The 19030-nt window shown below is 49.9% G+C and overlaps 1 protein-coding gene across 6 annotated transcripts in view; it reads left to right on the top strand.

Annotated features, from left to right (window-relative positions):
- LOC111143780 (cytochrome P450 4F22) overlaps positions 1 to 17139 on the top strand; it is a 62479-nt gene extending 45340 nt beyond the window's left edge. For all 6 annotated transcript variants that reach the window (XM_022497645.1, XM_022497643.1, XM_022497641.1 and 3 more), the window contains 11 exons: positions 818 to 962; positions 6123 to 6176; positions 6290 to 6417; positions 6626 to 6747; positions 9803 to 10070; positions 11078 to 11144; positions 11255 to 11384; positions 13072 to 13205; positions 14107 to 14171; positions 14796 to 14878; positions 15258 to 17139. In XM_022497645.1, coding sequence (XP_022353353.1) covers positions 818 to 962; positions 6123 to 6176; positions 6290 to 6417; positions 6626 to 6747; positions 9803 to 10070; positions 11078 to 11144; positions 11255 to 11384; positions 13072 to 13205; positions 14107 to 14171; positions 14796 to 14878; positions 15258 to 15435 — 1374 coding nt within the window. In that variant the 3' untranslated portion in view covers positions 15436 to 17139. The remainder of the gene's footprint in view (positions 1 to 817; positions 963 to 6122; positions 6177 to 6289; positions 6418 to 6625; positions 6748 to 9802; positions 10071 to 11077; positions 11145 to 11254; positions 11385 to 13071; positions 13206 to 14106; positions 14172 to 14795; positions 14879 to 15257) is intronic.
- The last annotated feature ends 1891 nt before the right edge of the window (positions 17140 to 19030 follow it).

Genomic DNA, 19030 nt, shown 5'->3' on the forward strand with positions numbered 1-19030 from the left:
CAAACGAACCACTAGCTCTAGCTAGAGCTCTTGTCTCAAGACCTGCCTCTGGGGAAGCCCAAGCCAAGACATTGACTCACCTGTCCCTTCAGACAAGTCATTTGGCCTTTCTGAGCAAAGGACAATGGGGAAAATCGTAGCAACTTGGTCACATAATACTTGTGTGTTTTGAAGGTATGAGTTTGTGAGAAAGGTATGAATATATGAAAAGTGTTCATAGCAGTGCCTAACACTGCAACCCTGTGTATGTGTTAAAAATAACAATACTAGGGGCGCCTGGGTGGCTCAGTTGGTTAAGCAACTGCCTTCAGCTCAGGTCATGATCCTGGAGTCCAGGGATCGAGTCCCACATTGGGCTCCCAGCCCCACAGGGAGTTTGCTTCTCCCTCTGACCTTCTCCCCTCTCATGCTCTCTCTCACTCTCTCTCTCTCTCTCTCTCAAATAAATAAATAAAATCTTTAAAAAAATAACAATACTAGTAATTTTGTTCCTAACAGAGCAAGTACTCAATAAATGCATGATTGTGCTTGTGGTTACTGTTTTTTATTTCTTGGACACCAGCTATGTGTCAGGCCCTTGTGCGGGGATCTCTCATTTTGTTCATTCGTGAGTTTTCTCAACCGCCCTCAGACAGAGATTCCATTCTTCCCCACTTCTCAGATGAGCGAATGCCAGCTTATCAGGTGCAGCCTTCATCAGCCAAACCTATAGCTATTCTGGGCTCATTTGGAGGACAGGGGAGGTGGCTGGAGGGAAAAGCTAGGGGAAGCTGGGGCTGGGCTCCTCCTCACTTTCTTTCCCTACCACCCCCTGCAGTATCTTCCAAATGAGACGGGCCTCCAAGATGAGAAGAAGGTGCTGGACAACATGCACCATGTGATTCTGGTGTGGATTGGACCTGTGTTGCCGCTGTTGGTTCTGGTGCACCCTGACTACATCAAGCCCCTAGTGGGCGCCTCGGGTAGGTGGGCCGGGCCTTTGAGTGATGGGTAAGCCCTGAACTCCCAGAGCTCACCTGGGCTTCTAGGCATGCAGGCTCTCCAGGGGAAGGGCCATTTGAGCAGGGATTTGAAGGATGAATAGGAGTTCACTAAAGCAGCCATAGTAATACAGGTAGTGGGAATAGCATGGGAAAAGATAGATAATATCTAAGAGTCCCGGGAATTTGAGAGGATGTCTACCCCCCCGCCCCGGAAGTCAGAGCTAAACATGCTTGGATAGGCAATTGTGGGCCCAGGATTTTGTTAAATGGTTGCTGCTTAATTCTAAGCTATGGTAGCCGAACATTTGGCTTCTGACATTCCCACTGTGGCTCTTCCAGCTTCACCTGGGCTGCCTCTGATTGGTGGAAGAGGAGATGTAGAAGGGTTGTTTCTCCCTTCTGAGGTCCACACCTCTTCGAAGGTGTAGGACCCCCAGGTGTGCTTGGCAAGCTCTTGTTCAGCCTTTAACATGCAGATCCAATGACTGCCTTCTCCAGGAAGACCTGGGGGTGATCCTCCAGGCAGATCATAGCTTTCTTCTCTGGGCTTCTCCATTCTCAGTCCTAACCCTCTAAGGCTGAGTGTGTCTGCATCCAGCCCTGTCCCTCTCATAGGAGTCTGGATCTGCAGTGTGGCCTCGCATGTAACTGGGCATCTCCAGAGGCATCGGGGTATTTGAGAGAGTGGGGAGGAATGAAAGAGCTCCAGGAATTTTATATCTCTGGCCCCAGCCTGGGCCTTTGCACCCATGTCTAGAGACCACCATCAAGGTTGCCACCCTGGAACCATGAAAGCAGAAAGGGCTGCTATCCTTCCCTCCCCAGCTATGCCCTCCCCACCATTGCTGCGTTTGTGAGGGGGTGCCCACCTCACTGCACAAATGGGGAACCTAGACCCTGGGAAAGGTGACTCTTCCAAGGAATGGTACCAATTTTGGGAAGAGCCCTGGGCTAGGACTTAGGCAGGCTGGGCTCTGATCCTACCTGGAGTCATAACTGTTGTGTGACTAAGAAATTCATCTAGCCTCACAGGGCCTCAGTTTCTGCTCTGTAAAATGAGGTGGTTGTGAAGGCTCCAGATGATGTGTGTAGGTGCTCATGAGGGTTTGTTCTCTTCTGCCTTTCTCAATCCTGTTTTTCTTTCTTTCACCTTCTCTTCCTTCCCCCCTACTCCTAAGAGCTTCAGTTTCCTGAGTACTGTCCTCTCTGGTTGTGAGACCCCAAGTAGAATAGGGAGTGGAGCCCTCAGTGTGGCTTCAGCATGTAGTAGATGCTCAGGCCTCTGCCTCTCCTCTCCTCGCCCCTCCCCTCCCTCAGGATGGGCAGGACATCCACTACCGCCCCCTGCTGGAGGAGTCAGATGGGGGCTCTAGCTTGAGAGTGTGGGGCTGTGAGTCAGGACAGACAGGCCTGACCCCAAGCTGTGGATCCCATTCCCCACTGGGACCTCCACAGGACCATACCTGGGGAACCGGCTGCTCTGAGCCCAAATCCCCACGGCCCATGGAGCCTGAGAAAGGCACAGCTCCTCTTGGACCTCTCTTTCTTCGTCTTATATTAGGCAATTGGGATAGAGAGGATTAATGGGCAAAAGGAGGTGAAAATTATTTATAGAGGCTGAAACGTGATATATAGGCATGTAATTATAGCTTGTCTTTCTACATTCATTTTGTATGGAGTTGGAATTCACATAACATATAATTAACCATTTTGAGTGTTCCCAATGTTGTGCAACCCTTGGCTCTCTCTTGTTTCAAACTTTTTCATGGCTCCATAAAACAGCCTGAACCCATTAAGTAATTACTTCCCATTCTCCTCTTCCCCCATCTCCCGGGACATCCCCCCAATCTCCTTTCTATCTCCACAGCTTTGCCTGTTCTGGATATATTATAGGAAAGGAAAGGAATTATACACAATGTGGTCTTTTGTGACTGACTTCTTTCCCTCAGCAAAATGTTTCTGACATTTATCCACAGTGTAGTGATGACCAAGACCTTACCTCATTTTTGTTTTAATTTTTTTTATTTTTTAAAAAAAGATTATTTATTTACTTTTTTGACACAGAGAGAGAGAGATCACAAGTAGGCAGAGAGGCAGGCAGAGAGAGAGGGGGAGGCAGGCTCCCCGCTGAGCAGAGAGCCCAATGCGGGGCTCGATCCCAGGACCCTGATATCATGACCCGAGCCGAAGGCAGAGGCTTAACCCACTGAGTCACCCAGGTACCCTGACCTCTTTTTAAGACTGAGTAATATTCCATTGTTTGGATATATGGATATACCACGCTTGTTTATCCACTCCTCCACTGACAGACATTCGGTTGTTTCTACCTTTGGGCTGTTATGAATGTTGCTATGAACATGCATGTACAAGTTTCAGTGTGGTTGTATGTCTTCATTTCTCCTGGGTAGATCCCAAGGAGTAGAAATGGAGGGTCAAATGGGAATTCTACCTTTAACTTTTTAAGGAACCACCAAACTGCTTTTCATGATAGCTAGGCATTTATTTTTCACTAGTAGACCTTGCTGGGGGCTGGAGATGCAGATATTCATCTCACAAGTTCTTGACACCAGTGACCAATAATTATAATCATAGTTATAAAAATAGCCAGCAGTTGGTTAATTATTCATTTATGTGTACAAATATTTAATGAACTCCTGCCATGTGCCAGGAACATATGAGCTCATTGAGTTTTTGTAGGGATGCTATGAGGCAGGCAGGGTTGCTCTGTTTCTCCTCTGGAAGCTGAGGAAGTGGAGGGACAGAAGGCTAAAATGCCCAAGTTTACACAGTGAGTTAGAGGTACGCTGGGATTTAAACCCAGACGTGGTCCTCCCAGAGGCCAAGGTCTCAACCTCAGTGATATGATCCTTCCTACTGGGCACTGGGTGGGGTCTTTTCTTATATGACCCCCTCCAGGGTAGATGTTACCATCCCCTTTTTACTGAAGGGGACACTGGTGAGAAAGGCAGCCCAGACACAGACTCCTGGAATCAAGTAGTCAGAGTTGGAGGGGAGTAGGGACCCAAGGATGGGAGAGCAAGAGTTCAGCTGGGGAGACTTCCTGGAGGAGGTGTCAGTGAAGGATGTTTGGAGTTTGTCAGGTGAGAAGTGTCAGGTGGAGGGTTTGCCAGGACCAAGATGCAGATGTGTGAAAGTGCCAAGGGAATTCAGGTGACTTGTGGTGTCTGGAGGGAAGATGATATGTGGGGAGGAGTAGGTGATGAGACAGGAACTGGACTCAGAACACCCACGTGCAAAGCAAATAAGCTTGTGTTTTATCCTGGGGGCATTAAGGAATGATAGGTGGTGTCTGAGCAGGATAGCCATTGAACAGGTCTGTATATCGGAAAGACCCTCAAGGGGCCTGGGCTGGAGTCCAGATCCCAGAGAGTAAAGGAGTGACTAGACTTCCACCTTCTTCTCCAGTGCTGCCTCTTCCCGGATGCCTGTCTTGAATTCTAGCAGCCCTTTCCCTGTGCTTCCCTTTGCTTCTGGCACGCTTTCTATCTTCTTGATAATTGCACAGCATGCTTCTGCTTCCCTTTCTTGCCCCACCCGGAGCTCCTCCAGGCAGGGTGTGGAGCTGAGCCATCTCTGGTCCCCAGTGTTGCCTAGCATGGGTTGGGTACAGGAAGATGGTAGAAGAGATGTCCTGAATAGGAGGATGAGTGGACAGATGACTGTGTGCACAGTTGGCCAATTCCTAGGTAGTGTGTGTGTAGGTGGCTGAGTCACGTCTCAGATAAAAGTGACATCACTTGAATTTCAGGTACTTCCTTCCTGGGCCTCAGCCCATTCTGTCCCACGTTTGCTCAACACACTGAAAGGGAATTCACTCGCTAACCCATCCATCTATCCATCTGTCCATCCATTTTTGTATTCATTCAACCTTTGGTTGGATCATTCAATAAAAACTATTTAACACTAGGGGTGCCTGGGTGGCTCAACTGGTTAAGTGTTTGACTCTCGACTTGGGCTCAGGTCGTGATCTCAGGGCTGTGAGATCGAGCCCCATGTTGGGCTCTGTGATGGGCATGGAGCCTACTTAAGAGTTCTCTCCCAGGGTGCCTGGGTGGGTCAGTTGGTTGATTGTCTGACTCTTGACTTTATCTCAGGTCATGATTCAGGGTTGTGGGATGACGTGCTCCGTGTGGAGTCCACTTGTCCCTCTTCCTCTGCTCCTCCCCCTGCTTTCTCTCAAATACATAAATAAAATCTTAAAAAAAAAAGACTGTCTCTTCCTCTCCCTCTGGTCCTCCTCCCCCCTCCCTCTCTGAAAAACATTATTTAGCCCAGTATATCAGTGATCAGCATGTTCTCTCCTCTCAAGGGGACTGTAACTGGATGGATACCATCCAGAGGGACTGGTGGAGGAGGGATAGCATCCAAGCAGAGGCTCAAAGAATGAGGGGAGAGTGTTTGAGGCAGAGAGGGCATGTGGTAGAAAGACCTGGAATAGAGAGATAATGTGACTTTTTCAAGGAGATGAAAAAAATTCTGTGATGTTAGAAGATTGAGCATACAGAGAATGGAGGATGAAAGTGTTTTTAGAGAGGTCTGGACTGAGGTAGGTCATTCAAGGTTTTGAAAATGGTCTGAGCATCTGGTGGTTGCGGCTTATGGGTGTGAGTGGGAAGGGACATGGTCAGATCCAGCATCTGATAAGACCTCCTGGGACCAGAGTGCAGCGCAGACAGGAGACTGAGAGAACAGGAGGTGTAATTCAGATGGCCTGAGTTGGCAGAAAAGAGGGGTGATGAGGGTGAAGAGGGTCATTCCGGATGGAGAGCACAGCCTGGACAAAGGTTTGGAAGTAGGGCCAGCATGTGGGATTATTTGGTGTATGTTGATGGGAGAGATAGGAGAGGCATATGGGGCAAGAGAGTGCATGGCCTTCAGTGCTTGCTTGAGCTTGAATTTTATTGCCAGAGTGATAGGGAGCCATGGGAGGTTTCTAACCAGGGGAGGCTCATGTTCAGATCAACATGTTTTAAGGATCTTTCTGGGGCAGGTGTGGAGGATGGACTGGAGGGGTGACATGGAGGTCAGAGCTCAGAGAGGAGGCCCAAGGAGCTCATAAGCAGAGGTCAAGGGTTAGAACTCTGTTTTGAGTCATCGCCACATCTTCTTTCTCCACAGCTGCCATCGCCCCCAAGGATGATCTTTTCTATGGTTTCCTGAAGCCTTGGCTGGGTGAGTATGGGACTGGGTGAGTTGGGCTGGGGCTTCGGGGAAGAGGGGGTGGGGTTTCTTGTAGTGTTTCAGAGTAGGAGGAGAGGCCCTTAATTTCAGTCTTCTGGGCCCAGGAGATGGGCTGCTGCTGAGCAAAGGTGACAAATGGAGCCGCCATCGCCGCCTGCTGACGCCTGCCTTCCACTTTGACATCCTGAAGCCCTACATGAAGATCTTCAACCAATGCACAGACATTATGCATGTGAGTTGCAAGGTTTCTTGGGAAGAGGGTGTCCTGGGAGTGAGATAGGTCCAGGCTCTGACTAGTGGATAAGCCAGGTGATGTTAGGAAGCTTCACTTCCTTTATTCTATAAAGTGGGCTTGTAGCGAGCGGGCAGCTAGGTCGTTGGAAGCCTGGCTTAAAGTCTGCGGTCTCTGCATCCTTTTGCCATGCGTCTCTCTCTTCCAGGGTAAATGGCGGCGCCTGGCACAGGGCTCCGTGGTCTCCCTTGACATGTTTGAGCATGTCAGCCTCATGACCCTGGACAGTCTTCAGAAATGTGTCTTCAGCTACAACAGCAACTGCCAGGAGTGAGTGTGGCCTCCCTGGGGAAGACAGAGCCCGTTGCTCTAGAGCAGGGTGGTGGGAGAAGAAAGGAAACTCTCAAGCATTAGGCATCCCTGGGCTGTTAGGCTCTGCCACAGATGGGCTGTGTGTTTCTGAAAACTAACATCACCTCCCTAAGCCTCTCTCCTTACCCAAAAATGGAATCCCAATTCCTTCCCCATAGCCATCGTGTGACCATTGAGATAATGTAAATTGATGGCTTTGCATATAGTAGGTGCTTAATAAATGCTAGTTTCATTGCTCCATGAAGAGTAGTTTGGCCTCTGGAAAGTATCTCCCCATTTTCTGAGCTACAGTGTCCTTTTTTTGTAAAACAAGGACAACAGTCCTTGACCCTCTGAGAGATGCTTTAAGCATAAAATGATGTTGGGGCGCATGGGTGACTCAGTCAGTTGAGCTTCCAACTTTTGATTTTGGCCCAGGTCATGAACTCAGGGTCGTGGGATCAAGCCCCCTGTTGAGCTCTGTGCTTGCAGAGCCTGCTTGAGATTCTCTCTGTCCCTCTCCTTTTACCCTTCCCCCCACCCCTGCTCTAAATAAATAGCACTCTGTCCTTAAAAAAAAAAAAAAAAGAATAAAATGATGCCACATTGCCCTGGCACACAGTAGATGCTCAGTGAATATTTGTTGAATGAATGAATAAGATGACCATTGTCCTGGTTCATTCATTCATTCATTCATCATATATTTTTGTGTCCCTACTATGTGCAGGAGATTATGCTAGCTACTGGGAATATGGTGGTGAACAAGAGACTAAGTTCCAGTTCCTCGGAATTTATAGTCTAAGTGGGTACATATCGAATAAGAGACGTTGTAAATGGCAAGTTTGTAGCACATAGTAGGTCTTTAATAATAAGCTTCTGCCTTTGCTACTCGGGCTTTGTAGGGTTATGGGTTGGGTAAGGTAGAGATGACCTTAGTGATTGATTAATTAATTAATTGAACTGGAAATATTTACTGAGTACCTACTATGGGCCACTCTTGGACTAGGCACTATGAATACAGTGGTCAACAAAATAGAAAGGGTCTTGCTCCCCTGGAATTTACATGTTGGTGGGAAGAAAGGCAGTAACGATGCACAAATAAATAAACAAGAAAATGACAAACTGACAAGTGTATGAAAAGAAGCATACTTCAGGACCAAGGACAGCCCCTTGCACACCTGTTCCAGTGATTTCATTTTTTTCCCTCATTTTTAAAGACATTTATCTATTTATTTGAGAGACAGAGAGTGAGCATGGGATACGGGGGATGGAGGGGCAGAGGAAGAGGGAGAGAGAGTCTTAAGAAGACTCCATGCTGAGTGTGGAACCTGATGCAGGGCTTGATCTCATGACTTTGAGATCAGGACCTGAGCCAAAACCAAGAGTCAGATACTTAACCAACTGTGCCACCCAGGCACCCCTTCATTTTTTTTTTAATTATAATGGTTTTACTGAGATGTAACTCATATACCATATGATTCACCCATTTAAAATATACAATCCAATGGTTTCTAGTGTATTTACAAATTGTGCAGCCATCACCATAATCCATTTTAAAATATTTCCATCAAAGATAAGCCCTGTACATTTTACCGCTCACCCCCACTTCCCACTTCTCCCAGTGTAGGCAATCATGAATCTTCCTTCTGCCCCCACAGATTTGTCTATTATGGAAATTTCATATTGATGGGATGATGCCAACTTCTCTGTCTGGTTTTGTTCACTCAGCATAATGTTCTCAAGATTCATTCATCCTGTGTCAATATTTCATTTTTTTAGATTGCTGAATAATATTCTATTTACCACATTATACCACATTTTTAAAATCCATTCATCTACTGATGGACATTTGGGTCATTTCCACTTTTTGGCTATTTTATAAACATTGGTGTATGAGTGTGTGAAAGTATGTTTTTAATTTTTTTAAAAGATTTTATTTATTTGCTAGAGAGAGTGAGAGAGCATGAGAGGGGTGAAGGTCAGAGGGAGAAGCAGACTCCCCATGGAGCTGGGAGCCCGATGTGGGACTTGATCCCAGGACTCCAGGACCATGACCTGAGCCGAAGGCAGTCGCCCAACCAACTGAGCCACCCAGGCGCCCCTGTTTTTAACTTTTTAAAGTCTGTACCTAGGAGCAGAATTTCTGGATTATGTGATAATTCTTTGTTTAGATTTTGAGGAATGGCCAGACATTTTCTCCAATGTAGATGGGGCATTTTATATTCCTACCAGCAGTGTGTGAGGACTTCAATTTCTCCACACTCTTTCCAACACTTGTTAATTTTTTTTAAACACGTGTTATTATCTGTCTTTTTGGTTCTAGCTGTTCCTAGTTGGGGCAAAGCGGCATCTCATGGTGGTTTTGATTTCATTTCTTTAGGGGCTGGTGCTGTTAAGTATCTTTTCTTGTGCCATGTGGCCATTTGTATATCTTTTTCAGCAAGACGTCTATTCATATGCTTTGCCCATTTTTAAATTGGGTTATTTGTCTATGGTTGCATTTTAAGAGCTCTTTCTATATTTTAGATACAAGTTCCCCATCAGGAATGGGAATTCTCCTACTTTGTGGCTTTAAGGCATTTAGTCTTAGTGATGCTACGTCTATTTGGAAGTCCTAATCCTTTGGACCTGTTTTAAAATGTACCTGGGTTTTGGTTTTATTCAGGTATGATGAGGCCAACAAACAGAGCAGATGATTGCCATTAAAAAATAATTTGTTGGGGCGCCTGGGTGTCTCAATCGGTTGAGCGTCTGCCTTCGGCTTAGGTCATGATCCCAGGGTTCTGGGATGGAGCCCTGCATCAGGCTCCCTGCCCCTTGGGGAGCCTGCTTCTCCCTCTCTCTCTGCCTGCTGCACCCCCTCCTTGTGCTCTCTCTCTCTCTCATTCAAATCAATAAATAAAATCTTAAAAAAGTAAAACGAAAATCTAGTCTATGCAGGGCCTTTCTCTGTCACCTACGCACGGGGAGGAGAAGCTTGTCTTAGGGGCCAGGTCCATGCTCCTGTCTCTTCTCCCCTGCACCTCCCCAACAGGAAGATGAGCGATTACATCTCAGCCATCATTGAGCTGAGTGCCCTCGTGGTCCGGCGCCAGTATCGCCTGCATCACCACATAGACTTCATCTACTACCTCTCGGCGGATGGGCGACGTTTCCGGCAGGCCTGTGACACCGTGCACCGCTTCACCACCGAGGTCATCCAGAAGCGGCGGTGGGCGCTCCGTCAGCAGGGGGCTGAGGCCTGGCTGAAGGGCAAGCAGGGCAAGACCTTGGACTTCATCGATGTACTGCTCCTGGCGCGGGTGAGGCTGGGCCCTGGAGGGTGGAGACCGGCGCAGGACGGTCTCCTGGAGGATTGCACTGACCTTGTAAAATGATAAGCATCAAAAGCAACAGATCTGGGATGCAGGTGCAGCACGCGTAAGACTTACTATATTAGTTTGTTAGGGTTGCCATAACAAAGGGCTACAAAATTGGTGTGTGTGGGGTTAAACCCCAGATATTAATTTTCTCAAGGTTCTGGAGGCTAGAAGTCTGAGGTCAAGCTGTTGACTGGGTTGGCTTCTTCTGAAGCCTCTCTCCGTGGCTTGTAGATGACACTTTCTCGTGTGCCTTCACGTTGTCGTCCCTCTGCTTGCGACTGTGTAAGTTTCCTCTTCTTCTAAGGACACCAGTCGTGTGGGGCCAGGGCCCACCCTAAAGACCTCATTATAATTGAATTACCTCTCTAAAGGCCTGGTTTCCAAATATGGTTACATTCTGAGGTCCTGGGAGGGGAGGTGAGGACTTCACCGCATGAGTTCTGGAAGTAGGTGGGACACAATGTTGCCCACCAGACTTCTGATGATGAAATAACAAGACTGAAGAAATGTGACAGTTGCAGAGATCGCTTCTGTGGAATTTCTGAGCAGTGCTTGGCTTCTAGATTCAGACAGTCCTGGGTTCCAGTTCTGGCCCTGCTCCTTAATGGATACTTCACCCTAGGCCTCTGACGCTCCCCTCTGAGCCTCAGTTTCCCTATTTATGACATGACGGTTACACAGCGTGGTCACAGGTGTTTGTTGGGCATCCAGCAGGCTGTCTGGTGCTAGCAGCTACTCAAGAAGTACAAACTCCCTTCTTCCCTTCACCTTTCACTCTCCCTCCTGCTTTCCATCTTTCTTAGACAAGCTGCATACCTCTGTCTGCCTGGAATCCTTCCCCCTGCAGCTTGGCTTGCAAGAGGGGCAGATATCTTGACTTGAGAGGAGCCCGGGATGTGGAGGGTGGTCCACGAAGTGGGCTGAGCATCCCCTCTGGTTCATTCCAGGATGAAGATGGGAAGGAACTGTCTGATGAGGACATCCGAGCTGAGGCGGACACCTTTATGTTTGAGGGTGAGGATGTAGGGTGAGGCTAGGGGAGGTTGGGAGGGGCCCCGCTGTCTGAAAATCGCATGATCACTGTCTTCAGACAGCCTCCATTTGAGCTCCTCCTCTGTCTACAGGTCATGACACAACGTCCAGTGGGCTCTCATGGGTGCTCTTCAACTTGGCCAAGTATCCAGAGTACCAGGAGAAATGCCGGGAAGAGATCCAGGAAGTCATGAAAGGCCGGGAGCTGGAGGAGCTGGAGTGGTCGGTTTGGGTTCCGGGGGGGATGGTGGCGACAGGTTGAGTCTAGAGCTTGCATTTAGTCCTTGCTCTTGCTTGTCATTACTCTTGTTCCTTCTGGGTGTTGTTGAGTGGGGTGGTGTCCAAACAGATGTGTGGGTTCAGGTCTGTTCCACATGTCTCCCCACTCTCCTTGAACCAGCAGCTACCCTGGGCACATTCTTCTCAAGGGAGATTCCAGGAGCACAAAGAGCCACAGTTTAAAACCTCCGCTTGCATTGTAACATTCCATTTGGCTAAACCAATCACGTGGCCAAGTTCAATATGAATGGGGCAGGACATACATTCCACTCGCCCGAGCAGAAGACATTGCAGAATCGCATGCAAAGTTCACGGGGTGTGTAATTCAAACACAGGTGTGGGGGGAGGGCAGTGAAGAACCGGCAACGATAATCCAGTTTACTTCAGATGTGTGCCACGTAGAGCTGATTCTGGGTGCCTCAGAGAAAACACAGCATTAAATAGCATCGGACAGTGAGAAAGCTCTTTTTTGTTCAGTGTCCACCTTTTAGATTTTGACGTCAAGGAGACACTCCCAGTTGGGTGCTGTTGTATCTTGAACTCCTTGTGAATCTGCCCCTCTCTTTTTTAAAAAAGAGTTTATTTATTTATTTAATTGTCAGGGAAAGAGAGAGCACAAGCAGGGGGAGCGGCAGGCAGAGGGAGAAGCAGGCTCCCTGCTGAGCAAGGAGCCCGATGTGGGTTCCGATCCCAGGACTCTGGGATCATGACCCGAGCCAAAGGCAGATGCTTAACCAACTGAGCCACCCAGGGATCCCATGAATCTGTCTTTTTTTTTTTTTTTAAAGATTTTATTTATTTATTTGACAGAGAGATCACAAGTAGGCAGAGAGGCAGTCAGAGAGAGAGGAGGAAGCAGGCTCCCTGCTGAGCAGAGAGCCCGATGCGGGCCTCGATCCCAGGACTCTGGGACCATGACCTGAGCCGAAGGCAGAGGCTTTAACCCACTGAGCCACCCAGGCGCCCGAATCTGTCTTTTTTTAATGAAGGGAGAATATGGCTCAGTTTCTGAGGACTGGGTAGGAGATAGTCTAGCTAGTATTTAATGACTCTTTTGTTTTTCCCCGTGGTGTTTATGTTATGGATACTTTTATGCTAGGCATGCTGTTTGCCCTTTATGGTAGCAACATAAAATTTCTTTGAAAGAGAAAGAAAATGATCCAGATCATGGACAAGGGGTTATAATTAGTCCAATTTGGGGCCCTGGAGTCCAATGGAAAAAAGTTAATAATAGCATAAGGAGAGAATGTATGGGTTTTTAAATACTGAAATTGGCCCATCCAGCCTGGTAAACTGCTGCTAATAACCCCCCTGCCTATCCTGGCACCACTTCCAGCTGTCCTCTGACTGCCACATAATTCATCAGTTAAAGGGTTAATGCTGGGTGTGCAGAAGCCTGTTGGTGCTGCTCTGATTGGTTTCGGGTCAGATATTTTGCATGCCAAGGATTAGTGATATGTGCATGTCTGATTGCAGACGCCGGAAGTTGGGGCAAGTCTGAGATCCTGGACTGGTTTCCTATGTGGTTGCTCCTGGATGCATGTGTGCATGCATGTGCATGTTTGGGGAAGGGGGTGTTGCTGTGGCCTGGCCCCAAGTCACACACCATTCCATGTTCCGTGCTCCCCAGGGATGACCTGACTCAGTTGCCCTTCACCACCATGTGCATCAAGGAGAGCCTACGCCAGTTCCCGCCAGTGACCTTGGTCTCCCGCCGCTGCACGGAAGACATCAAGCTTCCAGATGGGCGCATCATCCCTAAAGGTGCCCATAAGGTCCCTCTGGTTGCTGGGCTGATCTGCTGCCTAGGGGGGCGCTGCTCATGCCTGGCCCAGGTGCACCCTCCCTGTAGATGGGGCATCTCTCTGGGTGGCTCTTGCTTCTGGGATGAGGGAGGAGACCCAGCTGTGTAGGGGGGATGCAGAGTTGGGTGAGTCCAGGTGGAAAGGCAAGAGTGGGTGGGGCTGGGTGGGCCCTGTGAGGGGGCAGGTAGGGGATGGATGGTTTCATTCAGTTGCCAGATATCCTTTGGAGACTAAGACCAAGTGATACTGGAGTTCTAGAGAGGCCTCATTCCCAGACCCAGGTCTTGAGCCTGAGGGAGCCTGAGGGGGACACAGCAGGGCACAGACATCCAAGTCACATGGGATCAGGGATGGGCTAAAGGGAAGAACAGGGGCTGGAATAGCCCAAAATAAGGAGTGATGACTTTATCTGGGGTGAAATGTAGGGAGGGCTGCTTGGAAGAGGCAACATGAGAGGTGAACCTTGGAGGTTGAAAATGAAAGACAGTATATTTATGGAGCAGAGTCTTGGGGTGCAGAAAGACCTTGAATGCTAGATTGAGGCATTTGAACTTGATCTTCAGGATAGTAGGGAGCCAAGGGAAGTATTTGAGCTTAGGAAGAACAATGTCAGATATATGAGTGAGAAAGATCCCTGTGTGGCCAGCATGATAGCTAGAAGGGTGATGGAGACCTTTTAGGGAGCAACAGGGGGAGTGGACACAGCAGCAGAATTTTTCAGAGAAGGATGGGTGGGAAAGGGTAGCAGAGGGCTGATGGGAACAGCATAGCTCCAGGAAGAGCAGGGAAGGAGGAGGTCTTCAGAGAAAGCCTTGGTTCCCCTCAGCCTCAATGCCCCACTGACCGCACCCTCCCCACAGGAATTATCTGCCTGGTCAGCATCTATGGGACCCACCACAACCCCACCGTGTGGCCTGACTCCAAGGTGAGCCCCTGCATCAATTCTCCCTTCCCTTAGCTTCTTCCTCTTTGGAATGGGTGGTCCTGGGGCAGTGAGGCCTCGCTACCCTGCGCGCCAGGGACCCAGATGGCCTGGCTGGGTACAGAGCTGGTCACCCTCTAGTCACCCTCCATTGGTTCATTAGGTCCACAAATATTTACTGCATACCTCCCGTGTGCCAGCCTCTGTGCTATGCACTGAAGACAGAAAGTTACTGTCTTTGCCCTCATGGAGCTCACGGTGACATTCAGGGGAAGAAAATAGGCAAAAACTATCGTTGTAGATATTGATATGTGCACAAAAGAAAGAAAAACTGGAGTGAGGTGGGGGGCATTTCAGCTCAAGTGGTGAAGAAAGGCCTTGGGGAGGAAGAGATATTTGAGCTGAGACCTGAAAACTGTGAAGAGCAGGGAGAAGCCTGTTCCAGGCAGAGAAGATAGGACGTGCAAAGGCTCAGTGGTTGTAATGAGCCTGGGATGTTTGAACAACAGAAAGAAGAGGGTGTGGCTGGATTGTAGTGAGGTTTTCTCTGTCCAGCTGAAGGATGGGGGCCAAGCTGGGATAGCTGGGCCAGCCACCCAGACTCACCCCCAGGCTAATCCTGCCTAGGTGTACAATCCCTATCGCTTTGATCCGGACAACCCACAGCAGCGCTCCCCACTGGCCTACGTGCCTTTCTCCGCAGGACCCAGGTAACTCTTCTATTTCCCCCAATCCAAACCAAGCATAGGAGGAGCACGGAGGCCAGTGGAAGGTCAGGGATGTGCCGGTCAGGAGCAGAGACCGCCTCCCACCCAGATGTGCTTTCTGCCAACCCAGCACCTTCTTCGTGCTTTGAATGTACCAGAATGTCCCCAAATTAGACTCTGCGGTAGTAACGCTGGGTATTGAGCACCAACTGTGTGCCAGGCCCTGAACTCTGGGCTTATATGCTCCCAACGACTCTATGATGCCACTGCCCCCATTTTACCGATGAGGCTCCGAGGGGGAGGTCATTTACCCCGGGACTCCCCCCTTCCTGGCTCACACAGAGGCTGAGCCTGAGCCCCAACCCCGTCCCCCTTCCTCTAGGAACTGCATCGGACAGAGCTTTGCCATGGCCGAGATGCGCGTGGCCGTGGCGCTGACGCTGCTGCGCTTCCGCCTGAGTGTGGACCGAACGCGCAAGGTGCGGCGGAAACCCGAGCTCATCCTGCGCACGGAGAACGGCATCTGGCTCAACGTGGAGCCGCTGCCTCCGCGGGCCTGAGCGCCGGCCTCCGTGCGGATCCAGGGGGCCCAAGCCCCGCCCGGAGAGGCCCAGGCCCCGCCCCCAAGATCCCGAGGGCAGAAACCACGCCCCTCGAAGTTCAGGTTGGGCTCCCGGAGGACCAGGCTCTTCCGCGAAGCCCGAAGGTGCAAGCCACGCCCCTCACGACAAGTCTCCGCCTCCTGCCGGTCTGGTCACGCCCCTTGAGGTCCAGGTCCGGTCCCCTGAGTGCCGGTTCCGGCTCTCCAGCTTGAGGAAACAGGCTTGCTCAGGTCCCCTTGGGTCCAGACCCCTCCCAGGATCCGGAGCATTCGGGGCCTCAGGCCCCACCCAGCCATCCTTGGACTTAAGACCCAACACCTAAGGCCGCTGGGATTCAGGACCAGTTCCCTCTCCCTACCCCCCACTCGTGGATTCCAGCTGCCTTCTAAGTTGAAGACTTGGGAGCTGAAGCCTGAAGTTAGAGCCTTGAACCCGGACATCACCTTCTTGAGGTTCCCAGCTCATTTGGGTGAACTCCTCTGGCATCAGGCAGCATCCCAGGGGTCGGATGTGTGCTTCAGTTGTTTTGTAAATCTAGACCCTCCCTCACCTGCCTCTTCCCTCCTCCGTTGCTGAAAGGCCCTTCGCTGAGCGTTCTGATTTTTGTAGAATAAAAGCAAGGGATAGAGACGGCCACCACTACTGTTCACCCCCTAGCTCAGCCAGACACTTCCCTTGGGGCCCAGGAAGGAAACGAAGGTCTCTGGGGAGTTGGGAGGCCCATGAGGGAAGCTATGAAGCCATGAGGGCTAGGAGGCTGGGAAGCCATTTGCCCTCAGACATAAACTTAGGCTTTTTGGGACAGTTTGTGCATTCATTTAACTCGTCAACAGACCACATGTTAATTATTTGTTGGCATTGGGCCAGGAGCACAGCCGGGCCCAATTCCTGCCCTCGGGAGAACAGGGGACAGATGTACAAGTAATTCCACACGTAAGTTTATTTATAATCCATGACAAGTGCTCCAAAAGAGAGGCCCTTGGTGCTCTGTGAACACAACAGGGGGGTGGCTCAGGGAGAGCTTCTTGGATGCTGAAGTGAGAGTACACGCTGAGTGGTAACAAGGGAGACAAGACCATGTCAGGCGGGAGGAACAGCATCTGCAAATGTCCCCAGGTGGGGGAGAGCATGATATTCTCGAGGCACACACTCCAGGGTGGCTGGATCTGGAGGAGGAGGGCAGAATGGAGGTAGGTTGCCAGGGGCCAACTGCCAGGAACTGTGGGTCACATCTCACAGCAGACCTTATGCTGTGAGATGTGGGTGATAGGGAGCTATAGTGGGTATGTGAGCAGGGTGCAGGACAGGACATGGTCAGATGTGGGTTGGCAGGGAGGTGGCTTGGAGCGGGGGGCACTGGGGAAATCTAGTGAAGAGGGAGACTGAGGTCTGGACAGGACAGGAGGGGTGACTAGCTACAGGGGCTGAGGTGAGGGTGATTCCCGAGTCTTTGGCTGGGGAAACTGATGACAGTATAGCCCCCATAGAAGATGGGGCGGTGATGATGTCTACAATAATTGTATTAACTCATCAAATATTTACCGAGCATCTGCTGTGAGCCAGGCCGTATTTGCGCCCTTACATAATTGACTTTTGTTGTGCGGGTGGGGGGGTGTTAACAGATGACAGATAATAAATGGGCAAATAAATAAGTAAATTCACACAGGACTTTGGAGGATTTTGACTTTTTATTGTGACAGAATTGGGGAGCCTGGGAGGGTTCTGAGCAGAGTGACAGATTTGTCATTTGGTCTTTATAGTATTCTTTTGACTGCTAAGTGGAAAACCAAGGGTTGGACTAGGGAGACCAGATGGGGTGACTGTGATCCCCGTTGAGAGAACTGGTAAGTGCTATGAAAAAATTGAGCTGGGTAAGTGTTGGGGGTGTTCAGTAATGCTGGTAAAGGGAGAGGTCACTAGATCGTCAGTGAAACCCTTCCTGAGAAAGAGCCATTTCAACAAAGACTTTAGATAGGAGAGGGCAGGAGCCATGTGGATATTTAGGGGAAGAATGTTTGAGGTAGAGAGAAACAGTGCAAAGGCCCTGAGGTAGGATAGGCTTGGGGTGTTTAGGAGACATTGAGGAGATCTGTGTGGCTGGGGGAGGAGCATGGAAAGAGATGAGGGCAGGCAGGGGATGGGAGCAGGTCACACAGAGCCTTGAAGTCCACTGACTTTTATTGTGACAGAAATAGGGAGCTATGGAGGGTTCTGGACAGAGGAGGGACAAAGTTTGTCATACAGTCTTTGGTTGCTATGTTGAATAGAAACTGTAAAGTGAAGATGGGACTAGGGAGAGCAGATGGGGTGACCAGATTTGTCCAGGTGAGAGAGGACAATGTCTCCAAGCAAGCTGGGGGCTGTAGAGTGAAGACAGGTGCTTGGATTCTGATGTCTGGTTGCTTTATGAAGGTAGAGCTGGCAGATTTGCTGATACTTTGAATGAGGGACTCAGGAGAAAGGGAGGCCCCAGGATTTGGGTCTGAGCACCTGGAAAGATAGAAGTGACAGCTTGAGATGGAGAACGCTTAATAGAGTAAGGGTTTTTTTGGGGGGAGGGGAGGGGCTGAGATCAGTTTAGGCCCGGAGGAGTTGGAGATGTCAAGTGTGGAGTTGGATAGGCAGGTCTCGAATTCAGGAGGGAGTTCCGGGATGGTGATACACATTTGGGGTACCTCAGCACTTAGATGATTGTTTATAAAGCCCCAAGACTGGTGTGATCCCCGTGTGTGTGTGTGTGTGTGTGTGTGTGCACGCGCGTGTGTCTATGCGCCCGTGTGCACCCTTGTGCGCACAAGATGGAGGGGTTTCAGGACCAAGCCCTGGGTGTCTCCGAAGTTGATATAACCATAACGAGATTTAAAGTTGGTTGAGTGCTTCCTTTGTGCTCTCCAAATATTCGCATGTAATTCTCACGGGTACTGTTCTTATGAGATGGGTACTGTCATTATCTCCTTTAATGGAGCTGAAAATGAAGTTCCCTAGAGTGAGATGATTCACCCAAGATCCGACAATGGTGTCCTCCTAGCGTGGCCACAGCGGGGTGGCTTACTCCTCAGGCTTCTAGTGCTGGTCTGGGTCCCTAGCCTCGGTTTGCCTATAAGGGGATGTCGGCAGGCTTGGGTGGGTGGGGGGCGTGTAGAGAAGGTGTGATGCTTGTGATGCTAGAGGCCACAGCGGTGTGTGTCCTGCGGCGCCCTCGGGTGGCGTGTGCTGGGATCGCCGGCCGGAATCCCCCGTCCGAGGCCACTCATCCTCCAGCAAAAAAAAAAAAACTTGGTCTTGGGAGGCGACATATGTGGGTTCAAACCCCAGCTCTGCCCCTCTCTAGCGGTGGCCTTGGGCACGTGACTGGCCCCTTCTGCACCTGGTTCTCTTTCGCCAAGTGGATTTTTTCCATCATACTTCTCATGCATATTAATTTTCCGCTAAGGTCGGTGATGGTGGGTGAATGAGGGAGAGGGGAGTGGAGGCATGGGGCTCGTGGATCCCCGGGACCTGCTGCATCTGCGTGTCGGATTCTCCAAACACGCAGGCCTGGGCCATTCACTGG

This window comes from Enhydra lutris, unplaced genomic scaffold (genome assembly GCF_002288905.1).
Source record: "Enhydra lutris kenyoni isolate GAN:26980312 unplaced genomic scaffold, ASM228890v2 scaffoldscaffold10, whole genome shotgun sequence".
Classification (NCBI taxonomy): Eukaryota; Metazoa; Chordata; class Mammalia; order Carnivora; family Mustelidae; genus Enhydra; species Enhydra lutris.